The sequence below is a fragment of the Thermobia domestica genome, chromosome 9 (genome assembly GCF_964235325.1).
Source record: "Thermobia domestica chromosome 9, izTheDome1.hap1.1, whole genome shotgun sequence".
NCBI classification, from domain to species: domain Eukaryota; kingdom Metazoa; phylum Arthropoda; class Insecta; order Zygentoma; family Lepismatidae; genus Thermobia; species Thermobia domestica.
In genome coordinates, this window is record NC_137462.1 from 166,833,634 (window position 1) to 166,851,228 (window position 17,595).

General features: G+C 34.9%; 1 protein-coding gene across 1 annotated transcript in view; it reads right to left on the reverse strand.

Moving 5' to 3' along the window:
- LOC145695179 (uncharacterized) overlaps nt 1–17,595 on the reverse strand; it is a 96,221-nt gene that overhangs the window by 48,613 nt on the left and 30,013 nt on the right. Inside the window, exon 5 of the mRNA XM_081772144.1 lies at nt 8,825–8,995. Coding sequence (XP_081628270.1) covers nt 8,825–8,995 — 171 coding nt within the window. The remainder of the gene's footprint in view (nt 1–8,824; nt 8,996–17,595) is intronic.

The window sequence follows — 17,595 nt, forward strand, 5'->3', positions numbered from 1 at the left end:
CTAAGTTCCACCAACGAGAATGGAGAGGGATATCTGCTCCGAAGTCTGAGCTCAAAAAATGAACACAGGCGTTTAATAATATTGAGATCCATGGTTAAGACCAATGGAGGTATTGTAGTCATAAAAATGGTCATGAAACAAAGCCTCAATAACGTGAATTGGCGCACTGTCATCTGGGAAACTGCGTCATTGGAAGGAAGCAACATCTGGATGATAGAACGCAGGTGGTCACCTACAATGTCCATGAAATCAATGCTAGTAATGCAACCTGTGAGCGCAATCACAGGACCAACGAAATACAGGGTACAGGAAACTGTGGCCCACAATATGACAGAACAGATGCTATGTAAATAGTAAGGAAAACACAGTTCGGTGCGAAGCGTCTTTGGTCATCCGCTATATATAAACATGGCCTGTTCTTGAAAATAAAGTAAGAGGGCTCATCGGACCATATTACGAGTTTCCAATCTTCGGCGGGCAATTTTGAATATTCTTTGCGTCATTTTCTTCGCGCTAAATCGTTGTTAGTGGTGATCAGCGAATTAGAAATTGCAACCCGGTCGCAGATGTCCAGGTTATGCAACGTACGTTGCACTGTCACAATAAGTTGACACAGGTGCTAATTGAATTCCGCAATCAGTTTCCCCACATCCTTGGTGACAATTCTCTTCAGTACTCTGTTAACCCTGTCATTGATGCTTCTTTTCCATCCACTATTACTCTCTGCCGATGTTGTTTTGTCATGAGTCCTATTGGGCCATTAACATTTGGGCAATGTTCCTTTGACACACCTAACACTATGACCATCTTACATCTGTGCCAACTAACTGTAAACCCACAATTTGGCCTCTTAAACTACATTATCCTTCCACTTCATAATACCGTCTTCTGCCCACATCAACACGTGCATCAGCCGCCTGACGTACTACAAACAATTACCTAACAAATTACTAACAATGGCCAGACGCCGCACACGGACCTTCTGACCCACTATCTCAAACATCTTACTTATGGTTCCCACAGATTTTGTAAATTGTTCTCCCTAACTTTCCCGGACAAAGGTTACCCATTTCCCTGACAAAAGTTTGCTTAATTATTCCATTTTTTCGTAAACCCATTAGTTTAGTTAAATACTAAAACAAACGGTAGGACAGTAACTTCCTATAAAATGAGTCGGCCTAGAAAACACGCCTGACCAAATGTATGTATGTAAGACTACTGTGTTGAAGTTAAGCGTGAGCAGAACACAATGACACAATGAATTACAATATTATCCCTATCAACCGTTGAGGAGCTTCATGGTTTAACTCCAATGACTCTCGTACGATCCTAATGAAATTTGTATGAAACCACCGCGAGAACATACTTTTTTAAACAAAAGGCAAATCAACAAAGTTGGTGCACCTATGTCGAAATTATGAGTGATCATGAACACAATTATGACATGAACACAGTAGGTCATTGAGAAGTTTTATAGTCTAACTCCGAACACTATAATTAGATCTTCATGAAATTTATGTGGAACAACTGGAAAAGAACGCTCTTTCCAATAAAAATAATAAAGAAAAACCTTCAAAGCGGTGCACAAATGTCGAGGAGTTATGCTTAAACATACGTGCAACATTTCCTAACATTAAATAACTTTTCAATAATTCCCCTATTTCCTGACAAAAATCAATTACCTGACATTCCCTGATTTCCAGGTCTGTGGGAACCTCTTACTTTTATTTTTATTTATTTATTTATTTATTGTGTTTAACATCTCATAGTTACGCTCTGCGGTTAAGGAGAACAGTGATGATGAGCGTGAATGATGAAAATAAGAGAATACGGGAGAATCCCGAGAAAACAACTGTACATGGGGTTTATCCACCACAAAATCCACTTGCGGGACTTGAAACCAAACCAGGACTCCACGAACTAGGGGTGAGCTCTCTACTACTGAGCTACCATTACCCACCACACTTCTCACGTGTTGGAAACTGCAGTTGTTTCCATTATTTTGATAACCAACTGTGATTACATCACTATATTCCACATTTAGATCCTTAAAGAATATTTCAAAATTATAAAATACTAACAGAATAAAATTAATTTTAAAAAGTTAAATATGTTCTAAAAAGTCCATGGAATACACTCTTAATGCCAAAAGGAATACACACTTATTTTAAACCAAAAGTTTGATAGCAATACGAGGGCTGCTGGAAAAATTTCTGCAAACTACTACTTACAGTAGCCTATTATTCCGATATTATAAAATTCGGAAAAGAGTTTTCTACGAGAGGAAAGTTCGTAGTCCAAGCAGGATTGCAGGTCGAAATAATACTGTTTTAAATAACATATCTCCGTATGTACAATTACAAATTTTCATGTTAATGACGGAATTCTTATATGAAGTGATCATGTGTATTCAGCCAGCGAATTTTACGAACATTGCGATCACAGCTGTCAACAATTTTTTGTTCCAACAAGGAAAGACATCGAAAACAAATCTATGAAAAAAAAATCAGTGAAACACTACGGGACTCTCCTCCGTCATATGCAATGGTGAAGAAATGGGTCGCACACTTTAAACGCGGCGATTTCTCAACAGATGATGGTTCATGTGCAGGAGGATCAAAAACAGTGCCATCCCCGAAATCATGGGTGAAATTCTGACATGCTTGAAAATCTCAGTAAAACGTGTGACAGAGATTGTGGGTACTTCTTGGGAACGCGTCGGTAGCATAACTCATAATGACTTGGGCATGCCCAAGCTTTTGGGAAAATGGGTTCCCAAAAATACGTCAGCAGATCAGAAGAGTGAAAAAGTAAGGGCATCAAGGGAACTCATCTCCCATTTTGATTGCAATGACGATCAATTTCTCTCACGAATAGGAACCATGGACGAAACATAGTTGTACCACTCGATCCTGAAACGAAGCAACAGTCAATGAAGTGGAGGCACTCAGATCCCCTCACCCCAAGAAGCTCGGGAGACAGAAGTCGGCTGGGAAAGTGTTTGAACTTTCTTCTGGGATGAAGTCGAAAACTCACAGACTACCTGCCAAAGTGTTAGACATTTACTGCAGAGTAGTACTCCGCATTACTCATATAACAGAGACGAATTGAAAGTGCAACGCCGCGGAAATTAAAAAAAAAAAAACTTTCTTCAGGAATTGCGCCTCTAGGGTTTTAATGTCTAGATCATTCTTTTTATTTCCCAGATTTAGCTCCGTCAGACTATTTTTATCCCTCAAAATCAGAGAACACTTGAAAAGGCGCCATTTTGGATCTGATAAGGGGGTGATTAGTGCTACGGAACAGTGGTGCGAAGAATAGTATTAAGAGTTTTTAACGGCCCGCAAAAATTGGAACACCATGCAAGGAAGTGTACCGAACTTTGGGGGAGTATATAGAACAACTGCAAAATTTCATCAGTCCATGTGCATTCCTCCTGGGTTGGGCTACGAAATTTTCAGCAGCCCCTTTTATGTTTACATTATCTTTGTTTAAGAATATTCGTTTATTTTTCACAGCAGTCTGAAGAACCTCAGAAACCGCTCTTCGGAATGCGTCAATAACTACTTCAGGCGGCACAAATAGCTCACCATGCGTCTTTTTTCCTTTTTTTAACATGTGGGAACAAAAAGAAGTCATTAGATGTTGAATCAGGTAAATACGGACAATGAGGTATTCAATCGGTATTTTTACTTTAAAAAAAATCAACACTTTGGTGTGCTGAGTGGCAACTTGCGTTGTGGTGGTGGAGGATGATGCGACGTTTTGGGTTTATTTTTGCAATTTATTGATGACCTCTGGCAAACAAAATATTACATTCCACTTAGCATTTACAGTTATTTGATTTTCTAATGCAATGGTTGCCACATATTTACTATAACCGAAGAAACAAGCAATTATTTGCCTGACAACACCCCTCGAATGAACAATTTTTGTTGGTTACGGCTCACTTTGAACAAAGTTTGAAAAAAAAAGTTTAAAAAAGCCCAATTCACCTGGGCCTATATCGTTTTTTTTTCCTGGAATTTTTGGTTTTTTTCGAAATATTTCAGTGTCTTTCGTTTCGAAATACTTCAATGTTTTGGGGGTCAAATTGTTAAAATGTGATTTATATTTCAAGACTGTCATTGTCACAACTTGCAACAATTTTCTATTCACTGCTACTTGGGAAAAAAAAATGGCCGCCATTTTGAAATGTTACACTGAATCACTGGGCAAATATACATAGCAAATTTAAGATGTCTCATGCTTTCACCCTCAAAATTTCAACTTAAAAGTCCGAAAATTGCACCCTTTAGCGTGGATACCCGCTATTTTAAAAAATGTCAGCCACTTTGAAATTTCATGTCGGGTCATAACCAAAATATATATACAGCTAATTTACAGTGCTTTGTGCTTCTAGTCCGAAAATTGCGCTTTGTAGCGTGGATATAGGCTATTTTGAGAAAAAAAAAAAGGCTGCCATTTTGAAATTTTACATTGATATGCCGCCAAAATTTATACAGGAAATTTAGCGTATCTCGTGCTTGTACTCTGAAAATTTAAACTTAAAAGACCGAAAGTTGTACTCTGTAGTGTGTATGTAGCAGAGGCAAACAAACGAACAAATGTAAATCGAGTCACTCTAGGAGCCTCAATGACGTTCACCAAATATAAATACCAAATATATTAATTAAAAAAAAAAAAAAAAAACATGCTTTATAAAATAAATATTTCAATATGTCTTACATGAAATAAATATTTTCCAGCGGAAAATAAATCATTTTATTGTTGAAGTTCACTTCCGATACCTTGCGTTCAATTACGGGAATTTCCCGAGTACTTGTTCCAAGACGGTTCTTTCCCGAAAATTAATTTAAAACAATTAACAAAGATATAATTCATAAAGTAAATGTTTTAAAATGTAGTAAATGAAATGAATGTAGTAAATGTAGTGAATGAAACTATTTATTTTCTTCCAGCGTAAAATAAATAGTTTTATTGTTGAAATATTCACTTCTGATGCTTTGTGCATTCAATTGAGGGAATTTCCCGAACAGTTTTTTTCACGACGGGTTTTTCCCGAAAATGCAGCTTTCTTTACTGTATATTGAAACTTCCACTAGTAAGGAAGTTTGAATTCAGCACTTGAAGTAATAGTGTTACGCAGTCTTCGGAACTCCGAGCATTAAGCTTGTTAAATTTGACAAGAATTTTTACGCTACTGCTGGTGCTGATTCTACAGAATTTGAAGAGTAGCAACAAATGACTGAATTAAACTTTGTTATTGAAAAACCAAATTTTACTGAATACTTTTGTTACCATCAAAGGTAAGAAATAATACTAATAGTTTTACTAATCTATTTACGTATTTACTGGTAGTACAGGCACCTATGGCCTTAAATCCGTCAAACGCATGAAGGATAACGTCCCTCAGCGTCGCCGAGCACACTCTTCACGGAAAGTATTTTCTAAAATATAAAATTGCACATTTTACTTCAAACAGTTTATAAGCATAATCCATACATTAATTTGTTCTATAATTATCTTAAGCTATTTTTTTATTTATTCAGTGCATTCATAACTTCATAAAGGTCTTATGTTGAATGATGTTGTATACTTTAACGTGAAAGCATCTAATTCGCCCAAGGAAAGTCCAAAATCTGATAAAAATCAACTTTCAATCCGATCACCTTAGTTCGACCAATAACACTAGTTAACAAAGGTTTTGTTACATAAAAGGAAATACCTGTTCTTAAAGGAACTTTTTGCGCTGAATTCGAATATGCACTCGGTTTTTCTCCATCACGTACGATTTTCCCGTAACAGAGGGATTTTCGGGAAAATCCCTCAAAAATTTCCCTTTTCGTTTATTTTACACCCCAAGATCTTGTCCCTTTGCATATACTAACATAGAAATTATACCTAAGTATACTTTGATTCATATTTAACAAACCCTCCAAGTTTCGTAATAATCGCTTTATTCTTTCTAGAGAAATAAATATGTTTGTATGTATACTGTGTGTACTGTTTATTGCACCTTATAGTAATGCTTTCAGATCTCTTAAGTTGAGGTAAAACGTTTTGCTTTATTACCACAAACACATATATAAAATATAATACAATATAATTTACAAGTGTAACAATTTACAATAAACAATAATACAAATGTACCAAAAGATCATGAAAAGACAATCAAAACTATCACAATATATGAAACTTCCATTGGGTTACAAAAACGTACACTACTTCCTTCTTTTGTAAGAAATGTTGCATTCTCTAACAAGACCCCAACAATAGTCCCCCATCATTGAAGGATCCCATCATCCCTGGTACCTTTTCTCCATTGCCATTATATCTTGGTGGAATCTTTCCCCCTGTTCGTCGCTGAGAGCACCTAGGTTAGCCGGAAAGAAGCTGAGGTGGGAGTGCAAAAAGTGGATTTTTAAAGACATCCTACAACCCAACTCTTTGTATTTCTGTATCATGTCCTGTACGATTTCTGTGTAACTCTCAGCTTTGTTATTGCCCAGAAAGTTGCGCACAACACACTTAAATGCTGTCCAGGCAGCTAGCTCAGCACTGTTTAACTTGCTGTCAAAGCTATCATCAAGCATTAATTTCCTAATTTGGGGACCAATAAACACTCCCGCTGAAATCTTAGCATCACTCAGGTTAGGGAACTTATCTCGCAAATACTTGAAACTTTCACCAGATGTGTCCATGGCTTTGACAAAGTTTTTCATAAGTCCTAACTTGATATGAAGTGGCGGAAGTAATATCTTATTAGGATCTACCAAAGGAGCGTATTTGACGTTGCATTCTCCAGGTACGTAATTCACTCTAGGTTCCCATTCCTTCACTTCATAATGTTTGTCATCAGCTCGGCTATCCCATAAACATAAAAAACATTGGTACTTCGTGTAACTGCACTGCAGTCCTAATAAAATACCAACTACCTTGAGATCACAACATATTTGCCAACAATGGTCCTTGTAATTTATAAGATTTAGCAAAGTTGACATGGTGTCATAGGATTCCTTAATCTTCACTGAGTGCGCAAGTGGTATAGAAGGTTTTTTATTTCCATTATGTAAAAGGACAGCTTTAAGGCTGACCTCTGACGCGTCGATAAATAACCTCCATTCTTCTGGAACGTAAGGAATTCCTAGCTCCGCCATCAACCCATTTATATCCGTACATACGCACACATTATCTTGCATTGAGAAATAGCTTGAAAATTGAACATGCCTTTTCCTGTACACTGATATGTTCGTTTCTGCATCCAATAAGTTCCACTGCTGGAGCCTTGATCCCAGAAGTTCCACCTCTTGTTTTGTCAGGTGCAAATCACGGACTAGGTCAGGACAAAACGAAAAAACTTGGAGAATTGTATATATATGTATTAAGATATACATATACTGTACGTTTAAAAAAATATACGTTGGAAGTACATTCTATTTTTATACACGTTTCTAATTTACAGAGAGCAATACAAGTGTGTTGTTGACTATTGTAAATATTCATTTTTATGTCTGTGTTTGTAGTAATAAAGCAAATCGTTTTTACCCCAACTCAGGAGATCTGAAAGCATTACTATCAGGTGCAATAAACAGTGCACACAGTATACATACAAATATATTTCTCTAGAAAGAACAAAGCGATTTTTACGAAACTTTTAGGTTTATTAAATATAAATCAAGGTATACTTAGGTATAATTTCTATGTTACTATATGTAAGGGGACAAGAGCTAGGGGAATAAAATATCTGAAAAAGGGAAATTTTTGAGGAAATTTCCCGAAAATCCCTCTGTTACGGGAAAACTGTACGTGATGGAGAGAAACCGAGTGCATATTCGAATTCAGCGCAAAAAGTTCCTTTAAGATCAGGTGATTTTTCTCATGTAACAAACAAAAAGTTTAAATTTGTTAACTAGTGTAATATACTAACAAAAAGCTCAAAAACCAGGTGCGTTTTCAGATGGGTCTAACCCGAAAAAAACAGCCGGGTATTTTCGGGCTGGGCCCACTTGGGCAAACCCTAACTTTGAAACACTCAAACAATAAACTGCTGCTAAGTTTCGGGCTCGTATGAATAAACCCAATTTCGTTCCCTGTAACGATGCAATCCACCACATTTGACTTACTTCAGTTGATTATTTTGAGCATTTCTTCACACCAATTGACACGAGCCTGGTTTTAAGCTTTGGTCAAGTTTTGTGGAACACAACAGCTCGAAAGTTTCCGTATATTCGGTTGACCATGTAAAATCGTATCTATTGCTTTCACGTCAACGTTCAAGGATGCCTGAATTTCAAGATTATGTCACATGCTGATCTCTCTCACGGGGAAATTCCATTTCTCATACAAAACTACTTAAAACTGCTGTGAAAAATAAACAAATCGCTTACACAAACAATCAAAGGTAATAATTTAAACATAGAAAGTCCTGTACTTCCAAATTTTATAATAGCGGAACACTAGTGCTATTGTAAGGAGTAATTTGCACGAACTTTTCCAGCAGGCCTCGTACAACACAGGAAAACTTCTAGCCCAAAGAAAAAGATTATTATCGTGGACACAAAATTTAAAAAATATAAACAGCGATCAACTTACAATAAAAAATAAATTAAATTTAGCAATGATCAACAATGTTTAATTTTTAATAATGTAATTATTACTTTGGAACAATTTGATAGCTTTTTATTCTAATATATATATATATATATATATATTAATGCTTGAATACACACACACACACAATGACAAATAAAGAAAAAAATATTAATAGAAATTCTTTCAATTTCCTTTTAGTGCCTGCCCAAGTATTTCTGCTCCAACTTACCCAAATATCAATTTCGGGCCCTGTATACTTCTTCCCTTCGAATACCTCAGGAGCGGCATACGGTGGGGAGCCACACCATGTAGCTAGCTGCCCTCCTGGAGTATAGAAGTTACTGAATCCGAAGTCTGCTATTTTGATGTTCATGTTGCAATCCATGAGAAGATTTTCTGCCTATTATAAAAAGAATGTGCATACTTCATAGTGATTACTTTCATAAAATACTTAGTTTACATTCTACAGAGTAGTTTGCCAATTCTCTTACAATTAAATTTTTGTACGTTACTCTTACCTTAAAGCTAATCTTACTTTCCCCTCCTCGGCATTCCACAAAGACGACTTCATCATGTTAAAGTATCGGAAAATTTGAGACATTAAACAAAGGAAGTAAAATTATAAGATAAACGCCTGGACCGCAAACATAATATTATCGCGAGAATATTTACACCTTCTATTTTCATATAACTGAAAATAATAAATGTATATTAAGAATTAAAGGACAGACAAAGATAAGTGTCCAGATGGCAGCCATTTGGACGCTTCTCAGCTTTCCTCTGTTCTTTAATTTTTCCGTTCTTTTCTCTCTACTTGTTTCCCTCCCTATTTGATGAAGTCACGTTTTAGCAAAAGAGCTCATAATGCACTTTCTTAGTGCTGTGATTGTGTTGTTATTTTCTGGCAAGTAATTAATTTTATATATATTCTATATGTATACAAGATGGGTTAATAAATAATGCACAATGTCCCTTAGCAAATATAACTGATACATACAACAATCCTCTTTTCAAATCTTTCAGTAATCAGAATTAAAATATCTTTTTTTATTCTTTTAGATATGGAACCTGAAGTAAACATAAGAATCCGACAACGGTCGATGATCGAGTTCCTGTTTAAATCTCGACATATTTCAGCTACAGTAATTCACCCAAACTGAAACTAGCAAATGAAAACGGACCTTGGGTAGAAGCACAACACAGAAATGGATTCAGAACTTTCAGATTAATGATTTTGATATCAGTAAAAAGAGAAGTCAGGTAGATCCTCTATAGCAAAAGACCATAACTGCCTCGTATGAAAGAAATGGCTAAGAAAAACCGGACAATAACGACTTACCGATTGAAAGAAAAATTGTCAATCTCGAAAGGAAGTGTTCTTAAACTTCTTTCAAATCTTGGATATCGAAAACTGTGCACAAAATTGATGCCCAACTTTCTAATAAGGGACATGATGCAAACCTGAAAAGAAATGTGTTTAGATCTCACCGTACCTTTACTCCTACTGGGGCGACTAAAAAGCATTATAATACGTGATGAGACTTGGGTTTATCATCATGACCTTTCGTCAAAGCGTCAATCATCTAATACAACATCGCCAGTTAAGAAAAAATCAATGCTTTCTATTTTCAAACAAAATCATGATCACCGTCTTTTGAAACTATGGGTTCATCTTCATGGACGTTCTTGGAAAAAAACTCTTCCATCAAGTAGCAACAGTACTATAAATCTTTAGAAACATTAAAAAGGGCAATTACAACAAAAAGACCGGTCCTAAAAGACCCTCAAATCAAATTTCATCAAGACAATGCAAGACCAAACACCCTGCACTAGACGCTGCCAGAAATTGCAAGATATGGGTGGACTTCGATGTCTCACAAAGTTTACAATCCCGACTTAGCTTCCTCAGATTTCTTCTGTTTGGCAGATTGAAGAATTTTTTACGTGGTAGAACATTCGAAAATGTTGCCAAATTACTCCAAGAGGTTAAAGGGTAGTTTCGAAAGCGAGCTCTCTTTGTGAACTGGAAAGAACGCTGGATCAAATGTGTAGAGAGGAATTGTGGATATAATGAATAATCCTGATTTGCAGGAAATATCATTACTCTTAAGTTATCAATTGAAATTTATTAAGGATTATGCATTATTTATTGACCGAACCATATTATATGTGTACAGTTTATGAAACTTACACCGTTTCCAAAACTTATACCACATGTTATATATATATATATATATATATATATATATATATATATATATATATATATATATATATATATATATATATTTGTTTTACCCTTCAAAACTGATGTATCTCAAACTTTACTGTAAATTCGGACAAAAAATTACTTCCAAACATCGACGTCAAAAGAAAATATATTAGGAAAATGAGATTGATTCATTTTCCTTCGCTCTTTTGCAAGTCCTGAAGTACCAAGCCAGTTTCATGTCAGATTTACAATATGGATTTAAATGAATTACAATATATTTAGCTGAGTGTCAAGAAATACATATTTATTTGGAAAAGTACGACAGTAAAGGGAATTTCAAGTAGAGAGATTTACCTTTAAGTACTGCTCAGATAAGCAACATAATTTTTTACAAAACTTTTTAATAAAACAACAAAATATGAGAGGCAAGATGATAAAAAGTCAAACAAATTAAGTTTGGGAGGTATCTTAGACGATGAAATACTAAAATTTCAAGGGACCCCAACATATACAAATTGTAATTCATAATTTGAGATACGCAATACGTTACTTAACACTTTCGAACAAATTCGAAACATCTGGCATCAGATTTAGAGATAATCCAATGTCTCTGCATGTACTTTATGCATAATATTTGCTGCTTGAGATGAGTCTTACTATGAAATCATTCTCGTAGTACAATATATAGTAAATAAATCTACAGATTTTTAAGTCCATTCCACGAGATTTAGTCCTTCCATAACACCAACCCAAGTGGAAATAGCTAAAGAACTCAGTACGTTCAAATAGCATGAATGATTTTTTTTTAGTAATAAAGCAGTACGATAGATGACAAACTTCTCTCAGCAGCGTAAGATAAGTACTGTATAACTAGTAAGTTCATCACCTATACATTTAATTTGAACGCCTTGTAACTGCAATATCTTGCCTTCCTTTACATAGGAGCATAAAATCAAGCATTAATAGATACTTGATCATGAAATAAGACCCTCGCCAAAATTTCTTAAAACCCTCTGAACAACTTCCTTTTGATTCATACCAATTGAAATCATTTACAACCAACACCCGCTCTATCATCTTCATATCCTGCTCTCCTTTCTCTCATTTCTACTATCATCAACTGTACAGCCTACATTCTACACTGTCATTTTCAAGTTGGGTGATCTGAAACAAACAAATAAGAAAGGATTCCAATGACCACAACTTATTCCATTTACCACAAATGAAAACTGTAAATTAAATCATAAACAAAAGAACGAACGAACAAAACAAAGCTATATAATAAAATATTCACACTGTTCTTCGTTGTTTTATAGGGCCGAATTTAAATTGGATTGACTTGGATGTACAATGAATCCATATACTGAAATTGAAGTTTTCATCGCCTACTCATTAATCCTAATTCTCCCACAATTCAAAATAAAATCATCGCACTATATGTCATTTCACTCATCACATATATGTATTAAAACCTACTTATTCATCCTCTTTCTAGTTTTATTAATTTAAGTTTGGCAGCCACGTTTCTTCAACAACTCGCGTCATAAGAATGCGTATAGTTTCAAGTATATCGCACAATTATATCTACCATGAATTAATATCCTTCTGAAATAAAATCTGTTCCACATTAAATATACACTACAGAAAGGATATTTCGAGCATAATAGAAAGACACTACACCGTAAAGTCCAGTGAAATTTTAAATTCTTCTTTTAAAATCGAAATATGAATGTAAACTGGTTGCTTTAAATTAACGGTGTCTCCTAATTTCTCTAGGCTCTTTCTTATTACATTTCAACCCGGGGTTTGAATCCGTAACTTGTAACTTGCATATTCATGCCTAATAATTTACCCACAAAAGCACAAACATAATATCTGTGAGCTTTTGTAATAATTTCATTTATTGCTGGAGGCACAACATTTATCCAAAGTTTATGAGTCAGACTGGAAGACATGTATTTATGAGAACTAAAATATTTTATGATAAACGTGTGAACTTCATCCTTTTAATATATTGTCTTGGTGTTCAGAAGGTGTCAAACAAAATGACATGAACACCAACACCCACTCAAATGAGAATGAAACATTCCTCTTCCTACAAACGTTCCTAGGTCATCACGAATCTCCATCCATATCCTTATTATAAAGCGATAAAATATGAATACTGGCTGATAGAATGTATGGTATTAATATTACAAGATAAAAATAATACTAACCTTTTTGTATTCCTAGAAGCTGAAATAGTTTCCAATATTTCGGATAATAAGCGCGAATCAATTTTCAAGGACTAAAAGGTTTAACCATATTATGATGAAAGATCTTCACTGCACAAGTTCACCATTAGCGGACTTTTCAACAACTATTACGTAGAGGCTTCACAATACTTTTATTATTCCGTATAATTATGTGAAAAGTGCACTTAACGAAACTACAAATTTGTTATTTTTACCTTACAGGTATATGTAAGTTGTACTTCTCTCAACGTGATCTTCAGCCTCCATCAAACAACAATAACTATGAAGTTTAATATTGGTACATCATATTTACATATATATAAGTTATTTGGCAATTTTTTGTAGTTATCCATACATGCATATAAAGAAAATTCCGGAGTATTAAAGAATCGAATTGTAATATTATAAATTGCTTTTGGTAGCAACAGGTTTATAATAATATTAACAGTCTAACACAGGGAAAGTTAACAAGTAGATAAATGTGTACACATATCCAAGTAGATAAATGTGTTTCCTTTTCGATATTCTTTAGTTTGTCATTTAGACTACGAAAAACTGCAATGAAACGTAACTTAAAGGTTAGCCTGAAACCATCTAGGCATTTGAAACCATCTCTGTGTCAATACGAAAGCTACTTCGATGATAAGAATTCTTTAAGCGGTATTTATAAGTTTTCGTATTCCTGCCAAAGTACTTATATTGGTATGACCAAAAGGAATATCAACATTAGATTGAAAGAGCACTTAAGGGAGTTTCGAGACAATAAAGAAGCTATTTCAGGATTGTCTAAACATTTACGAGAAACTAAACATAATGTGCAGAATATGAAGGTTCTACACCGTGCTACATCACTTATTGAAAGGAATGTTTTTGAAGTATATCTCATTAGGACCAAAAATCCAAACTCAACACCGAAGAGTGGAATTTAGACAAAAGAATGGGATAATATTACTACTGATTTCATAAACAAATATTAACAGTATTCTTATTTATAACATAGTTTTATTGTAAGTACATATAATAAGGGAAGTTTCAGCAGACATTAATACTTACATATACCTGTAAGATAAAAATAACTAATTTATAATTGGATAATAATTATCTTAAATGTACCTTTCACGTAACATAATTTATAGAGGAATGAAAAGTCTTGTGAAGCTCCCACATTATAGTTAGCTGTTCAAAAATACGTTAGATCGTACAAATGCATTACTCTGTATAGAAATTTAAAATGTTCACTGATAGTATAGTTATAAGCATGTGAAGATCTTACTGCATAATATCAGGGTTGTAAACGTTTATTTTTGAAACGAGCTTAGCTCAGCTCAGCTCAACTCAGAGTGTTACTCACGTTCAAACTTTTTTTTTTTTTAAACGGAGAGCGCTCAATTTACCTTCAATTGTTAGTTGAACTACGCTTAACTTTATGCCCATTACAAGTAAAACTGTAATTATTTACCAACTAAACATTCCGTTATTCACATGAACAGTGTGCAACCTGCAACTCAGTAGAGTAGTTTGAATTTTCTACAGTTTATATATATATATAGGATGCGGAAAAAGTCCTGGAATGGTCCAATACCTCGCGAAGTATAAAGATCAGCAAAACAAAAATTACAGGTGTTGAATGGTCTTGAAAAAGCTATCCAATGATAGCAAACGCAACCTCCTATTCCCACCCTCTTCGGGGGTACAGAGGTTAAATTTAAAATTTTAAATGGGACTCCCTATTTCTTATTGCACATTTGGATTCTCCATAAAAAGTGACAGTGATTTTACTCCAAATTGAAAACAGTACCTCCGCAGATGGCGCTTGAATCGGGCACACACAAAAAGGCGGTGCATCAAAATGTTACGAAAACACCAACTGTCAGCCTCGTGCTCTGTGGCCGTGCGGTTAGCGTATTGGATTACCGAGTCAGAGATTCTAAGTTCGAACCCCGTTCGAGATAATATTTTTTCTTCTATTTCCCCAAATAAATTCCATACGTTTTAACTTAAATTAGTATTTTTTTGAGGTTACATAGAATACAAATTTCTATAATTGTTTTGCAAACTAGCTTTATGAAGTAGTTCTTATTAATAGAGTTATTAGGGTTAGAGTTCATAGTTATTTGCAACAAAAATAAACCATTAATACCGCCATTGGTATTTTCTTGCAAATTAATAAATATGGACAAATACATTATTTTTATCGAAGTTAAAATGTAGGAATTCATTATTTGGATATAAAAAAATCACATAAGAATGTTACTCTGAGTGGGAATCGAACTCACGACCTCTCATTCCTCAGTCTAGAACGCTAACAGTTTGGCCGCAGAGTACGATACTGAAAGGTCACATTTTCATAACGTTTTGCTGACTCCTTTTTTTATTTGTCGATTCAAGTGCCATCCGTGAAAGCACTGTTCAGAATTTTAGGTCAAATCACTGTCACTTTTTCTGGAGAATCCGAATGTGCAATAAAAAATGGGGGTTTCCATTTAAAATTTTAAAGTTACCGCCCGTACCCCCGATGGGGATGGGAATAGGAGGTTGCATTTGGTATCACTAGATAGCTTTTTCAAAACTATTTAACACGTGTTATTTTTGTTTTGCTGATCTGTATATTTCGCGATATATTGAATCGTTCCGGGACTTTTTCCGCACCCTGGAAATATATATATATATATATATATAATGATTATTATGATCCTGCAGAAAGTCTCCTCCTCCTTTCTCCCAGTTCCACCTCGAGTCGAAAATTGAAAAAAAAAAAATAATAAAATAAAAGGAAAAAAAACTGTTTCCCACCCGATTAAATCTGGTAAGGCACAATCTGCACTGGATTTGGAGCTGGAGGTGTTTTTTTTTTTTATGTGAAAAACTTACACATGCAAACATGTTCATGTATGTATCAGTGTACCTGGAGCAGATTGAAATAAAATCTTTAAGTTTTACGTCCCACGTTTATGCCGGTTAGGCTAAAGGAGACTATGATAATGAGAAATTAATGAAATATTTGAATGAAGAAAGTGGGAGGAAGAGAAAACCCATGCACACGGTGTTTATCCACCACAAAGCTCACTTGGCGCGAGCTGGAATCGAAGCAAGCCCAGGAACCAGAGGTGAAAGCTCCACCACTGAACCACGGCGGCCCCCTGGAGCGGATTGAGAAAAGTCGAGCATACAAATGGAAGTTTTAGAGTAAAAGGTTAATTTATACTTCGTTCGTTATCCTCACGTACAGTTGCTGTCCTATTGCGACACATCGTGGATAGTAGACGATGTCATCACACTCACTACGGAGGCTTATTTATGAAGGAAAGTCGGTGAGGGTAACAGTTTTCTTGTTGCCATATTTTCCTTTTCCTGTTCTTCCTAGAGACCTTAATTAAAACAGAATACTACGAATGTTGCATTTACGTGTTAGGTTTGTCCTACAGATTGTCTAAGCAGGTTTGATATTAGTATATATGATTTTGTTTATTAACTATTGAATAAGCAATGACTTTAAGGAACAAACAATTGGAATTACGCAGACCAAGTGAACATTCATAATTACGATAAAAACACAATAACATGAATTCACATAAACATTCATTGTTAAGCTATATTTTAGGCAAATACTACCGGAACCTTTTTATTTTATATTATTTTCATTAGACTACAGAGTTTTTGCTAGTAGCTTTAATTTTAAGTCTTTTCTACACGGCTATTAAGCTTAATTCATTGTTAGGATGTACAGTATTAGGCTAGTGTTGCCCACGAGATGAGAAGTATCTTTTTAAATTCGAGACAACATGAGGATAATGACAATTCTCGTCTCATTTTCGAGACTACAATTGAGACGAGAAGAGAAATTTCACGAGTCTCAGAGGCAACAGTAGTTTATCCCAGTCTTAGTTCTCAAACACTGTTTTAGATTACATGAATCTTAGCGTAGAAGTCATAAATGAATAGAGTAATTGTACGAATACAATGAAGAATATTTATTAATTTTCAAAAATAACAATTCATTACACCATATACTTCAATTATAAATATGATTTGAATATTGTCATTTCATTCCCTTCACGGTATTCTCTTTACGCACTCAAACTTCGAAGTAGTAGGCTACATCTAGAACTACTGGTTGTAATAGAGGAATAAGATCAAAGACAGAACGTGTTCCTGAATCCATATCAAAAAGCCATTACTCGCTATCCCTTACGCATTTTGTACTGTGGTGATAAAAGTTGAAAGACAAAATTGCGATCACTTTCGGTTTGAATAGAACGTAAAGGGAAAAAGGACTTATTCTTTGACGCTAAATCGATTTTTTTAAAAAAATCTTCTCCATACCTTTTGTAGTTTTTGCTCTATGAAACTCAGTATTGAAACCAGAAGTACTAGTAAATGCAATCATTTCCGGTTTCGATAGTGTTCTGGTTTGTGATAATATACGTACTTTTGAGACGCTGTATCAATTGCAGAAACATGTTTGTCGCTATCTATTACCATTTCTCTTCTATGGCGACAAATGCTGAAACCGGAAATGGTTAATTTGAACCACTTCTGGTTTGAATAGACGGT